This window comes from Rutidosis leptorrhynchoides, chromosome 9 (assembly GCF_046630445.1).
Source record: "Rutidosis leptorrhynchoides isolate AG116_Rl617_1_P2 chromosome 9, CSIRO_AGI_Rlap_v1, whole genome shotgun sequence".
Classification (NCBI taxonomy): Eukaryota; Viridiplantae; Streptophyta; class Magnoliopsida; order Asterales; family Asteraceae; genus Rutidosis; species Rutidosis leptorrhynchoides.
The window spans coordinates 50546855-50559248 of NC_092341.1; the positions used below are offsets into that span (position 1 = coordinate 50546855).

A 12394-nucleotide genomic window follows, 5' to 3' on the forward strand; every position below is an offset into this window, starting at 1 on the left:
TTATTACTAATAATTATTATTAAAAATATAAATACATAATTTTTAAGCAAACTTTATTATTATTATTATTATTTATTACTATTATAAATATAATTATAATTATAATTATAATTATATTATTATTATTCAAATATGAGTTCTATTTACAGGATTAATGTAACATCCCGTTTTTCCCGTACATATTTAAAGGTACAAACTAAATTATTAGCACGATTATACATGTTCGTTTATGTGATTAAATGAGCCAAAGTGTTAGTTTATGAGTAAATGTATAATTATATATATACGTGAATGCGTGCTTATGAGTATATATAATGTGTCGCGATGGAGTTGAGTCGTGCGAGACTTAAGGTTGAAGCTTAGGCATGCGTAGGAAGTGTGAATGAGGTGTGCTAGTTGTTTGAACCATCATTTTGTGTTAAATGGTCGAAGTGACCAGGCTCAGGCAAACGCCGCGCCGCGACAGGCGGGACCGCGCCGCGACGAACAAAGCAAACCTGGATCAGGGATTGGGTTAAGAAGGGCCTATTTTCCCTTTATGTGTCGCACCGCGACGACTAAGGCAGCGCCGCGACAGTTCTGCTGAACTGGTGTCGGACTTAGCTCAATTTAAGGGATTTTAAGGGGCAAAATGGTAAATTGACATGTGAATCTGATGGGAGCATTAACTCTCCACCACATATCCATTTAATTCATTTCTTTTTCTCTTTTCTCTCCATTTTCTCTCCCAAAACTTAAAACCCATTTGGATTAAAAGTGAGATTTGAGAGTGAAGGATTAAGGGTTGATCTTTGGAGCAAGAATTAAAGTTGTTCCTTGCGTCTCTAGCTACATGTTGATAGTCTCGGTAAATTCTAACTCTAAGTTTTGAGTTTTAAATTGGTTAATGGCTAGGGTTTTGGTTACTAGAGATTTGTAAGACCCATTTGGTGGTAAAACGGGTGAGTTTGGGTTATGTTGTTGTAATGAAACCCTAATAGCCACAATCTAGGGTTTTGGCCTTGTGATTTGAGGTTGTAAGTGTCAATTGAAGTTGTTAGTCACTAATGCACTTTAAGATTTATGAAAGAAGTGTTAATGAGTAAGTTTGACTTGATTGTGAGTCTAAGTATTATAAAATGGGTCAAAATGTACTAGTTGACCTAATTAGGTGAAATGGGTATGGATTACCCTAAGTTTTGTGTTAATTGAAGTTAATAGACTTTAATTCACTAGTCTTAGTGATTAAAGTCGAGTCTTGGCCATTTATGGGCGGTTGTGAGTAGTTGAGTCATTTAACGCAAATTGGGTCATTAAATGCTCAAGTGGGAGTATTGTGGTTAATCCCACTAGTTGTGAAATTGAATGTGCACTTAATGATTTAGGTACATTGCGTTGAAGCTCGGAAGTGCTAAATCATCATCCTTGTGACAAGGTAAGTGGAATAATTATACGTTCATGTATATGGCGTGTTTATTTGTGAATGTTATGGTATGAACCATGTGCCGGTAGTGCCATAACATGTATGTGACAGATATAGGATGTGAACCACGTGCCGGTAGTATCGAGTGTGAACCATGTGCCGGTAGCACTATAAAATGAGGCGTGAACCACGTGCCGGTAGCGTCAAAGTGTGAACCATATGCCGGTAGCACTATAAAAGAGTGAGACTCAAATGCGTATGGTGTGAACCACGTGCCGGTAGCGCCGTAGCGTTATGGTTAACCATATTGTGTTGTGATCGTTTAGCATTATATATATATATATATATATATATATATATATATATATATATATATATATATATATATATATATATATATATATATGGTGTTGAGTATATGCTAATGAGATTTGGCGTCAATGTACGACTTGTTGGTATTTCGGGTATGATTGACTTGCTATGTGAGTTACATGTTCGCGCGAGGTATTTGGTATTTGTGGTTGCAAATAGATGGGTTATATATATGTATGTATAACTATTGCATTCACTAAGCATTGCTTACCCTCTCGTTGTTTACCATTTTTATAGGTTCCGGCTTGGACAAGGGTAAGGGCATACGGTTGGATTACTTGTCTCCCGTTTGTGTTGACAGGGGGTGCTTTTTGGATAGCTTTTGAAGTGGCCTAACGTTTTGGGTAGTTTAGCCCCAAACCATGCTCGAATGTCGTTTGGATTATAAACTATCATTGTAGTAGGTCAAACTTGTATTAAACTTAATTACTGGCCTTTGTGCCTTTGGTAAACATTTAAACTGCTGTACGTTTAAATGGAGCTTGTGGAATGGTTTACATATTTAATTGGCGCGTAAATGTGTATTGAATAAAAAAAAAATTTATCGTATGGAATGCGGGTTGGGTTGTTTCAAGTGGTATCAGAGCATGGTCTAAGGGATTTAGGCGACTTGAGATAGGTGCCTAGACTTGGGATTTATTGTGTGAACATTTTATGCGAGACTTGTAGGACTTTGGGTCTAATCGGGAATTGTTAGTGCTTTGGTTTATGTGAACTAACCTTGTGCTAATTGATTTGTGTTGTGTTTAGCAAGCATCGAGCGAGATGGACGTTGTACTAGCAAGTTAATGCGACGTGCTGGCGTAACAATGATTAGCTACCACTGTTACGGGTGCAAATCGTGTCAAACAAGTAATGTACGACGATTGTCGAGCAAGATGGAGTAGTGTGGTGTGCATGTATATACTTACATGTTATGTCTTTTCGTTCTTTGTTTAATCTTTTCCATTTTATAGAATGAAGACGAGAAACGGACACGATAATGATAACGGTGGTACGAGTGAGGACGTTGAACTCACGGCCAAGGTTGAGGCCATCTTTAAAAAGTTAAAGAAGGATTTTCTTGACGATGTCCGAAAGGTCTTCCAAGAGTCGGTCGATGGACAAGTGACCGAAATGATCAACGATCGAATGAAAGCCGCAATAGAGGAGGCTTTAGAGGCTAGAAACATTTATCCTCGAGGCGAAGGGGGTGAAGGTAATGGTGGGGGTGGAAGGCGGGACTTTCACTACAAAAATTTCAAGGATACTCAACCTCCGATGTTTAATGGAGTAAGGGATCCATTGAAAAGCACTTGTTGGATTTTCGATATCGAGGGAGCTTTCCGTACCGCGGAATGTCCTCCCGAGAAGAAGACGAGGTATGGGTCTAGCATGTTACGTGAAGAAGGCAAGTTGTGGTGGGACGATAAAATCAATTTGTATGGTGAAGAGCAATGTATGAGCTTAACATGGGAGGAGTTTAAGAAGGAATTTTTTCAAGAATACCGAACTTCTTTCGACCTTGATAGAATCCGGGACGAGTTGCATCATTTGCAACAAGGTTCAATGGACTTGGTTACTCTCAAGTCTACCTTTTTGGCAAAGACTCGTTTTTGCCCGAAATATGTTGGTGACGATCACAAGCTAATGAAAGATTTCTACCGTACCTTGAACGATGAGTTAAAGGGTAAGATTAGTCGGGGAATGGCTAAGACTTTTGAAGAGCTATTCGAGTTGGCTCGGGGTTTTGAACCGGAGGTTCCGAGGAAGAGTGATTTCACTTTTTCAAAGAGAAAGTTTGAAGGTTCGAGCCATTCGAACTTTTCAAATAAAAAGAACAAGAAAGGCTCTGAAAGCTTAAATAATGTGAAGAAGGGTGCTTCCGGGGGTTTCGAGCCCACGTGTTTTAATTGTAAACAAAGGGGACACATGGCCCGTGATTGTACCAATGGTCCGAACAAATTTACTTGCTATAATTGTGGTAAAGAAGGACACCGAAAGTCAGAGTGTCCTGATTTGAACAACGATAATGTTAAAAGGCTAGAGAAGGCGGCGGGTACGGCTTGAGGTCGAAACTATTTGATGACTAACGACGAAGCCAAGCAATCCAACGAAGTTGTCTCGGGTACCTTCTTGGTTAATTCTAATCCGGCAAGGATTCTTTTTGATAGCGGTGAAAATTTGTCGTTTGTGTCTCCAAAATTTGTGCCTAAACTTGATAGACCGTTAGCTAAGTTAAGTCGTCCGGTAGAAGTCGAAATAGCATACGGCAAGACGGTGCTAGTGGTTGATGTGTGTAAGAATTGTGATGTCGTTTTTGGTGCCGAAAACTTTAAAATTGATCTCATCCCTATGACTTTGGGCGATTTTGATATCGTTGTTGGTATGGATTGGCTCGATCGAAATAGAGCCGATATTGCATGCCATGAAAAGTTTATTCGTGTGAAGACCCCTAGTGGGGGAGAGTTAATTATTCACGGTGATAAACGAAGAAGACTTGTGCCGATATGTTCTTTTGCACGGGCACGTCGTTTTCTTGTTAGCGGTGGCATGGCTTTTCTTGCCCATGTTGTTGATACTCGTGATGAGCCGCCACCTATTCGTGAAATTCTGGTGGTTAGTGAATTCGAAGACGTTTTTCTGGATGAGTTACCGGGTGTTCCGGCGGAAAGACAAGTTGAATTTCGCATTGAGTTGGTTCCGGGAGCTACTCCCATTGCTAAAACTCCTTATCGTTTAGCACTAACGGAAATGCAAGAGTTGTTAAATCAAACCCAAGAGTTGCTTGAGAAGGGTTTTATTCGACCGAGTGCTTCTCCATGGGGCGCTCCAGTTTTATTCGTGAAAAAGAAGGATGGTAGTATGCGGATGTGCATCGATTACCGGGAGTTGAATAAAGTTACAATCAAGAATCGTTATCCACTGCCAAGGATCGACGATTTGTTTGATCAACTCCAAGGTGCGACGTATTTCTCTAAGATTGACCTATGGTCCGGCTATCACCAAATGCGGGTCCGTGAGGAAGATATTGAGAAAACGGCTTTTCGAACACGTTATGGGCATTTTGAGTTTGTAGTTATGCCTTTTGGTCTTACGAATGCACCGGCGGCATTCATGGATCTTATGAACCGAGTGTTCCAACCTATGTTGGACAAGTCGGTAATTGTGTTCATTGACGACATACTTGTTTATTCAAAGAGTATGAACGAACATGAACGTCATTTGCGTGAAGTATTGAAGACATTACGAAAGGAGAAGTTGTATGTTAAGTTCTCCAAATGTGAATTTTGGCTAAGGGAAGTTCAATTCCTTGGTCATATTGTGAACAAGGAGGGTATTCAAGTGGATCCGGGGAAGATAAAGACGGTGAAGAGTTGGAGACAACCGACTACGCCTACGGAGGTCCGAAGTTTTCTCAGATTGGCCGGTTATTATCGTCGGTGTATCCAAGACTTTTCTAAGATCGCTTCTTCATTGACGAAATTGACGAGGAAGAAGAGGTTTGTTTGGGAGAACGAGCAAGAAGTTGCCTTTCAATTGTTAAAGGAGAAGTTATGTCAAGCTCCGGTGTTAGTGTAGCCGGAAGGAGTGGAAGACATGACGGTTTATTGTGATGCTTCGTTAAATGGACTCGGGTGTGTTCTAATGCAAAGAGGTAAAGTCATCGCTTATGCCTCTCGACAATTAAAGGAACACGAGACGAGATATCCGACTCATGATCTTGAGTTGGCAGCAGTTGTGCATGCGTTGAAAATTTGGCGCCATTACTTGTATGGTGTCAAGTGTACGATTTATTCGGATCATAAGAGTTTGAAACACCTCTTTAATCAACGAGATTTGAATTATCGTCAACGTAGGTGGATGGATGTGGTGAAAGATTATGATTGTGAAATACTTTATCATCCGGGCAAGGCGAATGTGGTCGCGGATGCGTTAAGTCGAAAGAGTCATCACCCGGCGTTACGATTGGGATTGTTACGTATGATTATTACTAACGATTTTCTTGAAAAACTCGGTGTGATTCAAATAGAGGCTTACGTTCACAACAAGCATGCAGAGCGAATTGTGGGACAATCGGAGTTCATTACTATGGGCTCGCGTGGTTTGTTGTCTTTTCAAGGAAGAGTGTGGGTGCCTAAGATGGGTGATTACCGACAAGTGCTACTCGATGAAGCACATAAGTCAAAGTATTCCATTCATCCGGGCGCGACGAAAATGTATCTTGATTTAAGAAAGATTATTGGTGGCCGGGCATGAAACGTAATGTTGTGAAGTATGTTGAGCAATGCGTCACGTGTTTGCAACTTAAAGCCGAGCACCAAAAGCCGTATGGTAAGTTACAACCGTTAAAAATCCCGAAATGGAAATGGGAGCACATTACCATGGATTTCATCACAAAGTTACCTAAAACGGCAAGAACCCAATTTGATTCTATTTGGGTTATAGTAGATTAATTGACGAAAAGCGCTTTGTTTCTTCCCATTAAGGAAGCGATCTCGTCGGAGACCTTGGCTAAGTAGTTTATCAAGGAAGTCATCTCTCGACACGGCGTTCCTATATCGATTGTTTCGGATCGAGATACTCGTTTTACATCTCAATTTTGGGAAAAGTTTCATGAGGATATGGGTACACAATTGAAATTGAGCACGACGTATCATCCTCAAACGAACGGTCAAACCGAACGTACGAATCAAACTTTAGAAGATATGTTACGCGCGTGCATTATCGATTTTGGTGGTAGTTGGGACGAGCACTTACCTTTGGTGGAATTCTCGTACAATAATAGTTATCATACTAGTATTGGGATGCCACCTTATGAGATGCTTTATGGGCGTAGGTGTCGAACCCCGATTTGTTGGGGTGAAGTGGGACAAAAGGAAATCGGGAGTACCGATTTGGTTCTAGAGACGAATAGCAAGATTAATGTGATTCGAGAGCATTTGAAAAAGGCTCAAGATAGGCAAAAATCTTATGCCGATAAACGTAGATGAACGATCGAATTTCAAGAAGGTGACATGGTGATGCTCAAAGTTTCGCCATGGAAGGGTATTATTCGGTTTCAGAAACGAGGAAAGTTAGCTCCTCGGTTTATTGGGCCGTTTAAGGTTTTAGCTCATGTTGGTGAGGTCGCGTATCGTTTGGAATTACCTGAAGAGCTTGCGGGGATACATAATACATTTCATGTTTCCCACCTCCGTAAGTGTCTTGTGGATGATTCATCTTGGGTGCCATTAGACGAGATTGAGCTAAATAATAGGTTAGAGTATATCGAGGAACCGATTGCCATACTTGATGAGAAGGTCAAAAGATTGAGACATAAAGAGGTAAGGACTTTTAAAGTTCAATGGCATCGTAGTAAGGGTTCCGAGTTCACTTGGGAGCCCGAAGAGTTTGTGTTGGTTTATCTTCCTTCTTGTCATGCGGCTTGGATCGCGAGGACGCGCTCCGATTCAAGTGGGGGAGAGTTGTAACATCCCGTTTTCCCGTACATATTTAAAGGTACAAACTAAATTATTAGCACGATTATACATGTTCGTTTATGTGATTAAATGAGCTAAAGTGTTAGTTTATGAGTAAATGTATAATTATATATATACGTGAATGCGTGCGTATGAGTATATATAATGTGTCGCGATGGAGTTGAGTCGTGCGAGACTTAAGGTTGAAGCTTAGGCGTGCATAGGAAGTGTGAATGAGGTGTGCTAGTTGTTTGAACCATCATTTTGTGTTAAATGGTCGAAGTGACCAGGCTCAGGCAAACGCCGCGCCTCGACGGGCGGGACCGCGCCGTGACGAACAAAGCAAACCTGGATCAGGGATTGGGTTAAGAAGGGCTTATTTTCGCTTTATGTGTCGCGCTGCGATGACTAAGGCCGCGCCGCGACAGTTCTGCTGAACTGGTGTCGGACTTAGCTCAATTTAAGGGATTTTAAGGGGCAAAATGGTAAATTGACATGTGGATCTGATGGGAGCATTAACTCTCCACCACATATCCATTTAATTCATTTTTTTTTCTCTTTTCTCTCCCAAAACTTAAAACCCATTTGGATTAAAAGTGAGATTTGAGAGTGAAGGATTAAGGGTTGATCTTTGGAGCAAGAATTAAAGTTGTTCCTTGCGTCTCTAGCTACACATTGATAGTCTCGGTAAGTTCTAACTCTAAGTTTTGAGTTTTAAATTGGTTAATGGCTAGGGTTTTGGTTACTAGAGATTTGTAAGACCCATTTGGTGGTAAAACGGGTGAGTTTGGGTTATGTTGTTGTAATGAAACCCTAATAGCCACAATCTAGGGTTTTGGCCTTGTTATTTGAGGTTGTAAGTGTCAATTGATGTTGTTAGTCACTAATGCACTTTAAGATTTATGAAAGAAGTGTTAATGAGTAAGTTTGACTTGATTGTGAGTCTAAGTATTATAAAATGGGTCAAAATGTACTAGTTGACCTAATTAGATGAAATGGGTATGGATTACCCTAAGTTTTGTGTTAATTGAAGTTAATAGACTTTAATTCACTAGTCTTAGTGATTAAAGTCGAGTCTTGGCCATTTATGGGCGGTTGTGAGTAGTTGAGTCATTTAACGCAAATTGGGTCATTAAATGCTCAAGTGGAAGTATTGTGGTTAATCCCACTAGTTGTGAAATTGAATGTGCACTTAATGATTTAGGTACATTGCGTTGAAGCTCGGAAGTGCTAAATCATTATCCTTGTGACAAGGTGAGTGGAATAATTATACGTTCATGTATATGGCGTGTTTATTTGTGAATGTTATGGTATGAACCATGTGCCGGTAGTGCCATAACATGTATGTGACGGATATAGGATGTGAACCACGTGCCGGTAGCATCGAGTGTGAACCACGTGCCGGTAGCACTATAAAATGAGGCGTGAACCACGTGCCGGTAGCGTCAAAGTGTGAACCATGTGCCGGTAGCACTATAAAAGAGTGAGACTCAAATGCGTATGGTGTGAACCACGTGCCGGTAGCACCGTAGCGTTATGGTTAACCATATTGTGTTGTGATCGTTTAGCATTATATATATATATATATATATATATATATATATATGGTGTTGAGTATATGCTAATGAGATTTGGCGTCAATGTACGACTTGTTGGTATTTCGGGTATGATTGACTTGCTATGTGAGTTACATGTTCGCGCGAGGTATTTGGTATTTGTGGTTGCAAATAGATGGGTTATATATATGTATGTATAACTATTGCATTCACTAAGCATTGCTTACCCTCTCGTTGTTTACCATTTTTATAGGTTCCGGCTTGGACAAGGGTAAGGGCATACGGTTGGATTACTTGTCTCCTGTTTGTGTTGACAGGGGGTGCTTTTTAGATAGCTTTTGAAGTGGCCTAACGTTTTGGGTAGTTTAGCCCCAAACCATGCTCGAATGTCGTTTGTATTATAAACTATCATTGTAGTAGGTCAAACTTGTATTAAAATTAATTACTGGCCTTTGTGCCTTTGGTAAACATTTAAACTGCTGTACGTTTAAATGGAGCTTGTGGAATGTTTTACATATTTAATTGGCGCGTAAATATGTATTGAATAAAAAAAAAATTATGGTATGGAATACGGGTTGGTTTGTTTCAATTAATTACGTTACATATGTATACGAAATAAATGTCATAATAAAATGTTGTAATGTATGCTTTTATGACAAGAAAAAAATAGTAACTGTGATAAAAATATAAAAATAGTGGTGAGAGAATATATGTGGTCATTTATTCTGACCAAGTTAAATATATCAATATGTTTGTAAAAATAACAAGAAGTTTTTTAGTCGGAATCAGTGATTCTACGAGTCATTAAACTAAATGACTTTAGCATTTACGTTCACTTAATACCTAAAATATATCAATAAAATGTTTCGTTGTAAAAAAACTCGTTATTTCACTGGTCATTTCAATAGTATATATATATATATATATATATATTTGAAAACTTTATCAGTACATTGAGATATGGAGTGGGTGTTAAACTTTGCCAACTACAGTGCCATCGTCATGCTAAAAATCAGTACGGAGTACAATAATACTTTGCCAACTACATATCTATATGTATCACTTTATTTATAGTTACCTAGATTAGTATATCAAGTACACCTGCATTATATAATATATCCATTAATTCATCTAATCGTAGTATGTCAAATATACATGGGTAGAATCGAGAGGGAAGTGGAAAATTGGGAGAAAGGAGAAATTATATTTTTCTCCTTTTTTTGAAATTTCTTTTTACCAATATTAAGATAATGTGAAAAAATTTGAACATTTAAAAAAGATACTTTTGAAAAATGTTATTATTTTGGTGAGAAAATGTTAGAGTTTGTAATTCGATATCTTTCATTCATACAATCAACCGAATATATACAAGAGGTATCCTGACACAATCATCTATACAGTTGGACATAATATATTTTCTATATATACACTCATTGACTTTGCTATACATTCTATATATGACACAAGATAAATATAGATGAGATATATGATAATATTGGCTAATACAGCCCCTCAGTTTGAGCGGGAGAGTGGGCGTACGTTCAAACTGGTCCTAAACTCCTCAAATAAAACCCGGGGTAAACCTTTAGTGAAGATATCAGCGAGCTGAAACCGTGTAGGTATATGAAGAACACGGATTTGACCACGAGCAACTTTTTCACGAACAAAGTGAATGTCCATTTCAATGTGCTTTGTGCGTTGATGTTGTACGGGATTACGGGAAAGAAAAATGGCACTTACGTTATCACAAAACACAATAGTAGCTTTAGATAAAGGACAACGAAGTTCCAAAAGAATATTGCGAAGCCAACACGATTCGGACACAACATTTGCCACACCTCTATACTCAGCTTCGGCACTGGATCGGGAAACGGTCGGCTGACGTTTAGCTGACCACGAAACAAGATTACCGCCCAAAAACACACAATAACCGGAAGTAGAACGTCGTGTATCGGGACACCCGCCCCAATCAGCATCAGTATACGAAACCAAAGACGATAATAATGACTTTGTTAAGTGTAAGCCATGAGATACGGTGCCACGAACATATTTAAGAATACGGCGTAAAGCTTGCATATGACATTCTTTCGGATCGTGCATGTGTAAGCAAATTTGCTGAACGGCATACGAAATGTCAGGACGCGTGAAAGTCAAGTATTGAAGGGCACCGGCCAAACTACAAAATTCAGTTGCGTTCGAATAAGAAGGACCATTCGTGGAACTCAGCTTACCATTTGTGTCAACAGGAGTTTTAACAGATTTGCAAGTGGACATACCTGCACGAGTAAGAATATCCTCAGCATATGTTTCTTGACTTAAGAAGAGTTCATTTTCAGTACGCTTGACTGAAATTCCCAAAAAATAACTTAGAGATCCCAAGTCTTTCATTGCGAATTCTTGCGCAAATAAAGACATTAAAGTAGAACGCAATCTGTCGGAGGATGTAACTAAAATAATGTCATCGACATATAGCAATAGGTAAGCCGTTTCATTCCGATGATGATAGACAAAAAGAAAATGATCTGAACGACTGTGATGAAAGCCAATTGTAACACCGGCCATTTTTTTTTTAAATACACAGCGGAAGACTTTATTAACAAACACAATATAAGTCACGTCATTACGTTTAAGTTTACACAACGGTGTTACGTTATCACAAAACATTATTTATACAAAAGTCCACATCAGAGTTGGGTTGTCAAACATGTCTTCTGCAATAGCACCCTTCCCGACTGGCAGTACCGAAACCTGTAAGAGGAGAATATGTGGGGGATTAGCGCACCGCTAAGTGAATGGAATCTATCTAACAGATATAGCTTAAGTCACACACAAGCTATATTCTAACAACAACACATGCTAACTATCAACTAGCATACAATAAGACAATACGAGGATCGGCGGCTTGTACGAGCACACGACTCCTAGCTGATCAGACTTGAGTCTACCGATAGTCCCTGCTACTCAATTCACAGTATAGTTATCCAGATGCAGGGGATGCATCATTCACACTATACTCTACAATCAGTAGCCTATGGACCCAACCTCCCCTAGGCACGGTTGACCTCATACGAACTCTAACCTCTCCTAGGCACGGTTTCGAGTCCCCAGTCTCCCTAGGCCCGACTGGTGTCATTCACACAGTGTACACATAAATCACATACAACATCAGGCATACTATATCATTCTAACATGGCAATTTCTACACTATGCATGGTAAAAGAGTCAACCACAGTAGCATGATATGCTACTTAAACTCTATCCGGAGATAGACCCACTCACCAATTACCAGCAACTGCTCAGTTATTATTTCTGAGCTTCCTCCTTGTCCTTATAACCTGAGAACAACACAAACAAAGTTAATATACATATCCAATAAATAATATAATCATTTCATATGATTAACTAGGTCATAACACCATATATTCATAATTTTATGAGTCTACATTATGACTCCATTCAATAATGGCATACAGGTGCGTGCAAAACACGACATACACACTAAAACTCCTTTTTCGACCTAAAAACAGTTTGATATAGTTTCTTAAAAGTTCATCATTGAAAAGTACTCTTCAATACGATTCCAACGATATTTGATTCATCAAAAACGGAGTTACGGTTTGAAA

The 12394-nt window shown here is 39.3% G+C and overlaps 1 protein-coding gene across 1 annotated transcript; it reads right to left on the reverse strand.

The window, feature by feature from the left end:
• Window positions 1–10283: 10283 nt before the first annotated feature.
• Window positions 10284–11333, reverse strand: LOC139868039 (uncharacterized mitochondrial protein AtMg00810-like). The gene has a single exon (XM_071856377.1). It carries the CDS (start codon window positions 11331–11333, stop codon window positions 10284–10286), a length of 1050 nt encoding a protein of 349 aa, XP_071712478.1.
• Between the last annotated feature and the right edge of the window lie 1061 nt (window positions 11334–12394).

Bases quoted from the DNA above. Each gene is read 5' to 3' on its own strand.
- LOC139868039 (XM_071856377.1), bottom strand. From the start codon at position 11,333: ATGGCCGGTGTTACAATTGGCTTTCATCACAGTCGTTCAGATCATTTT.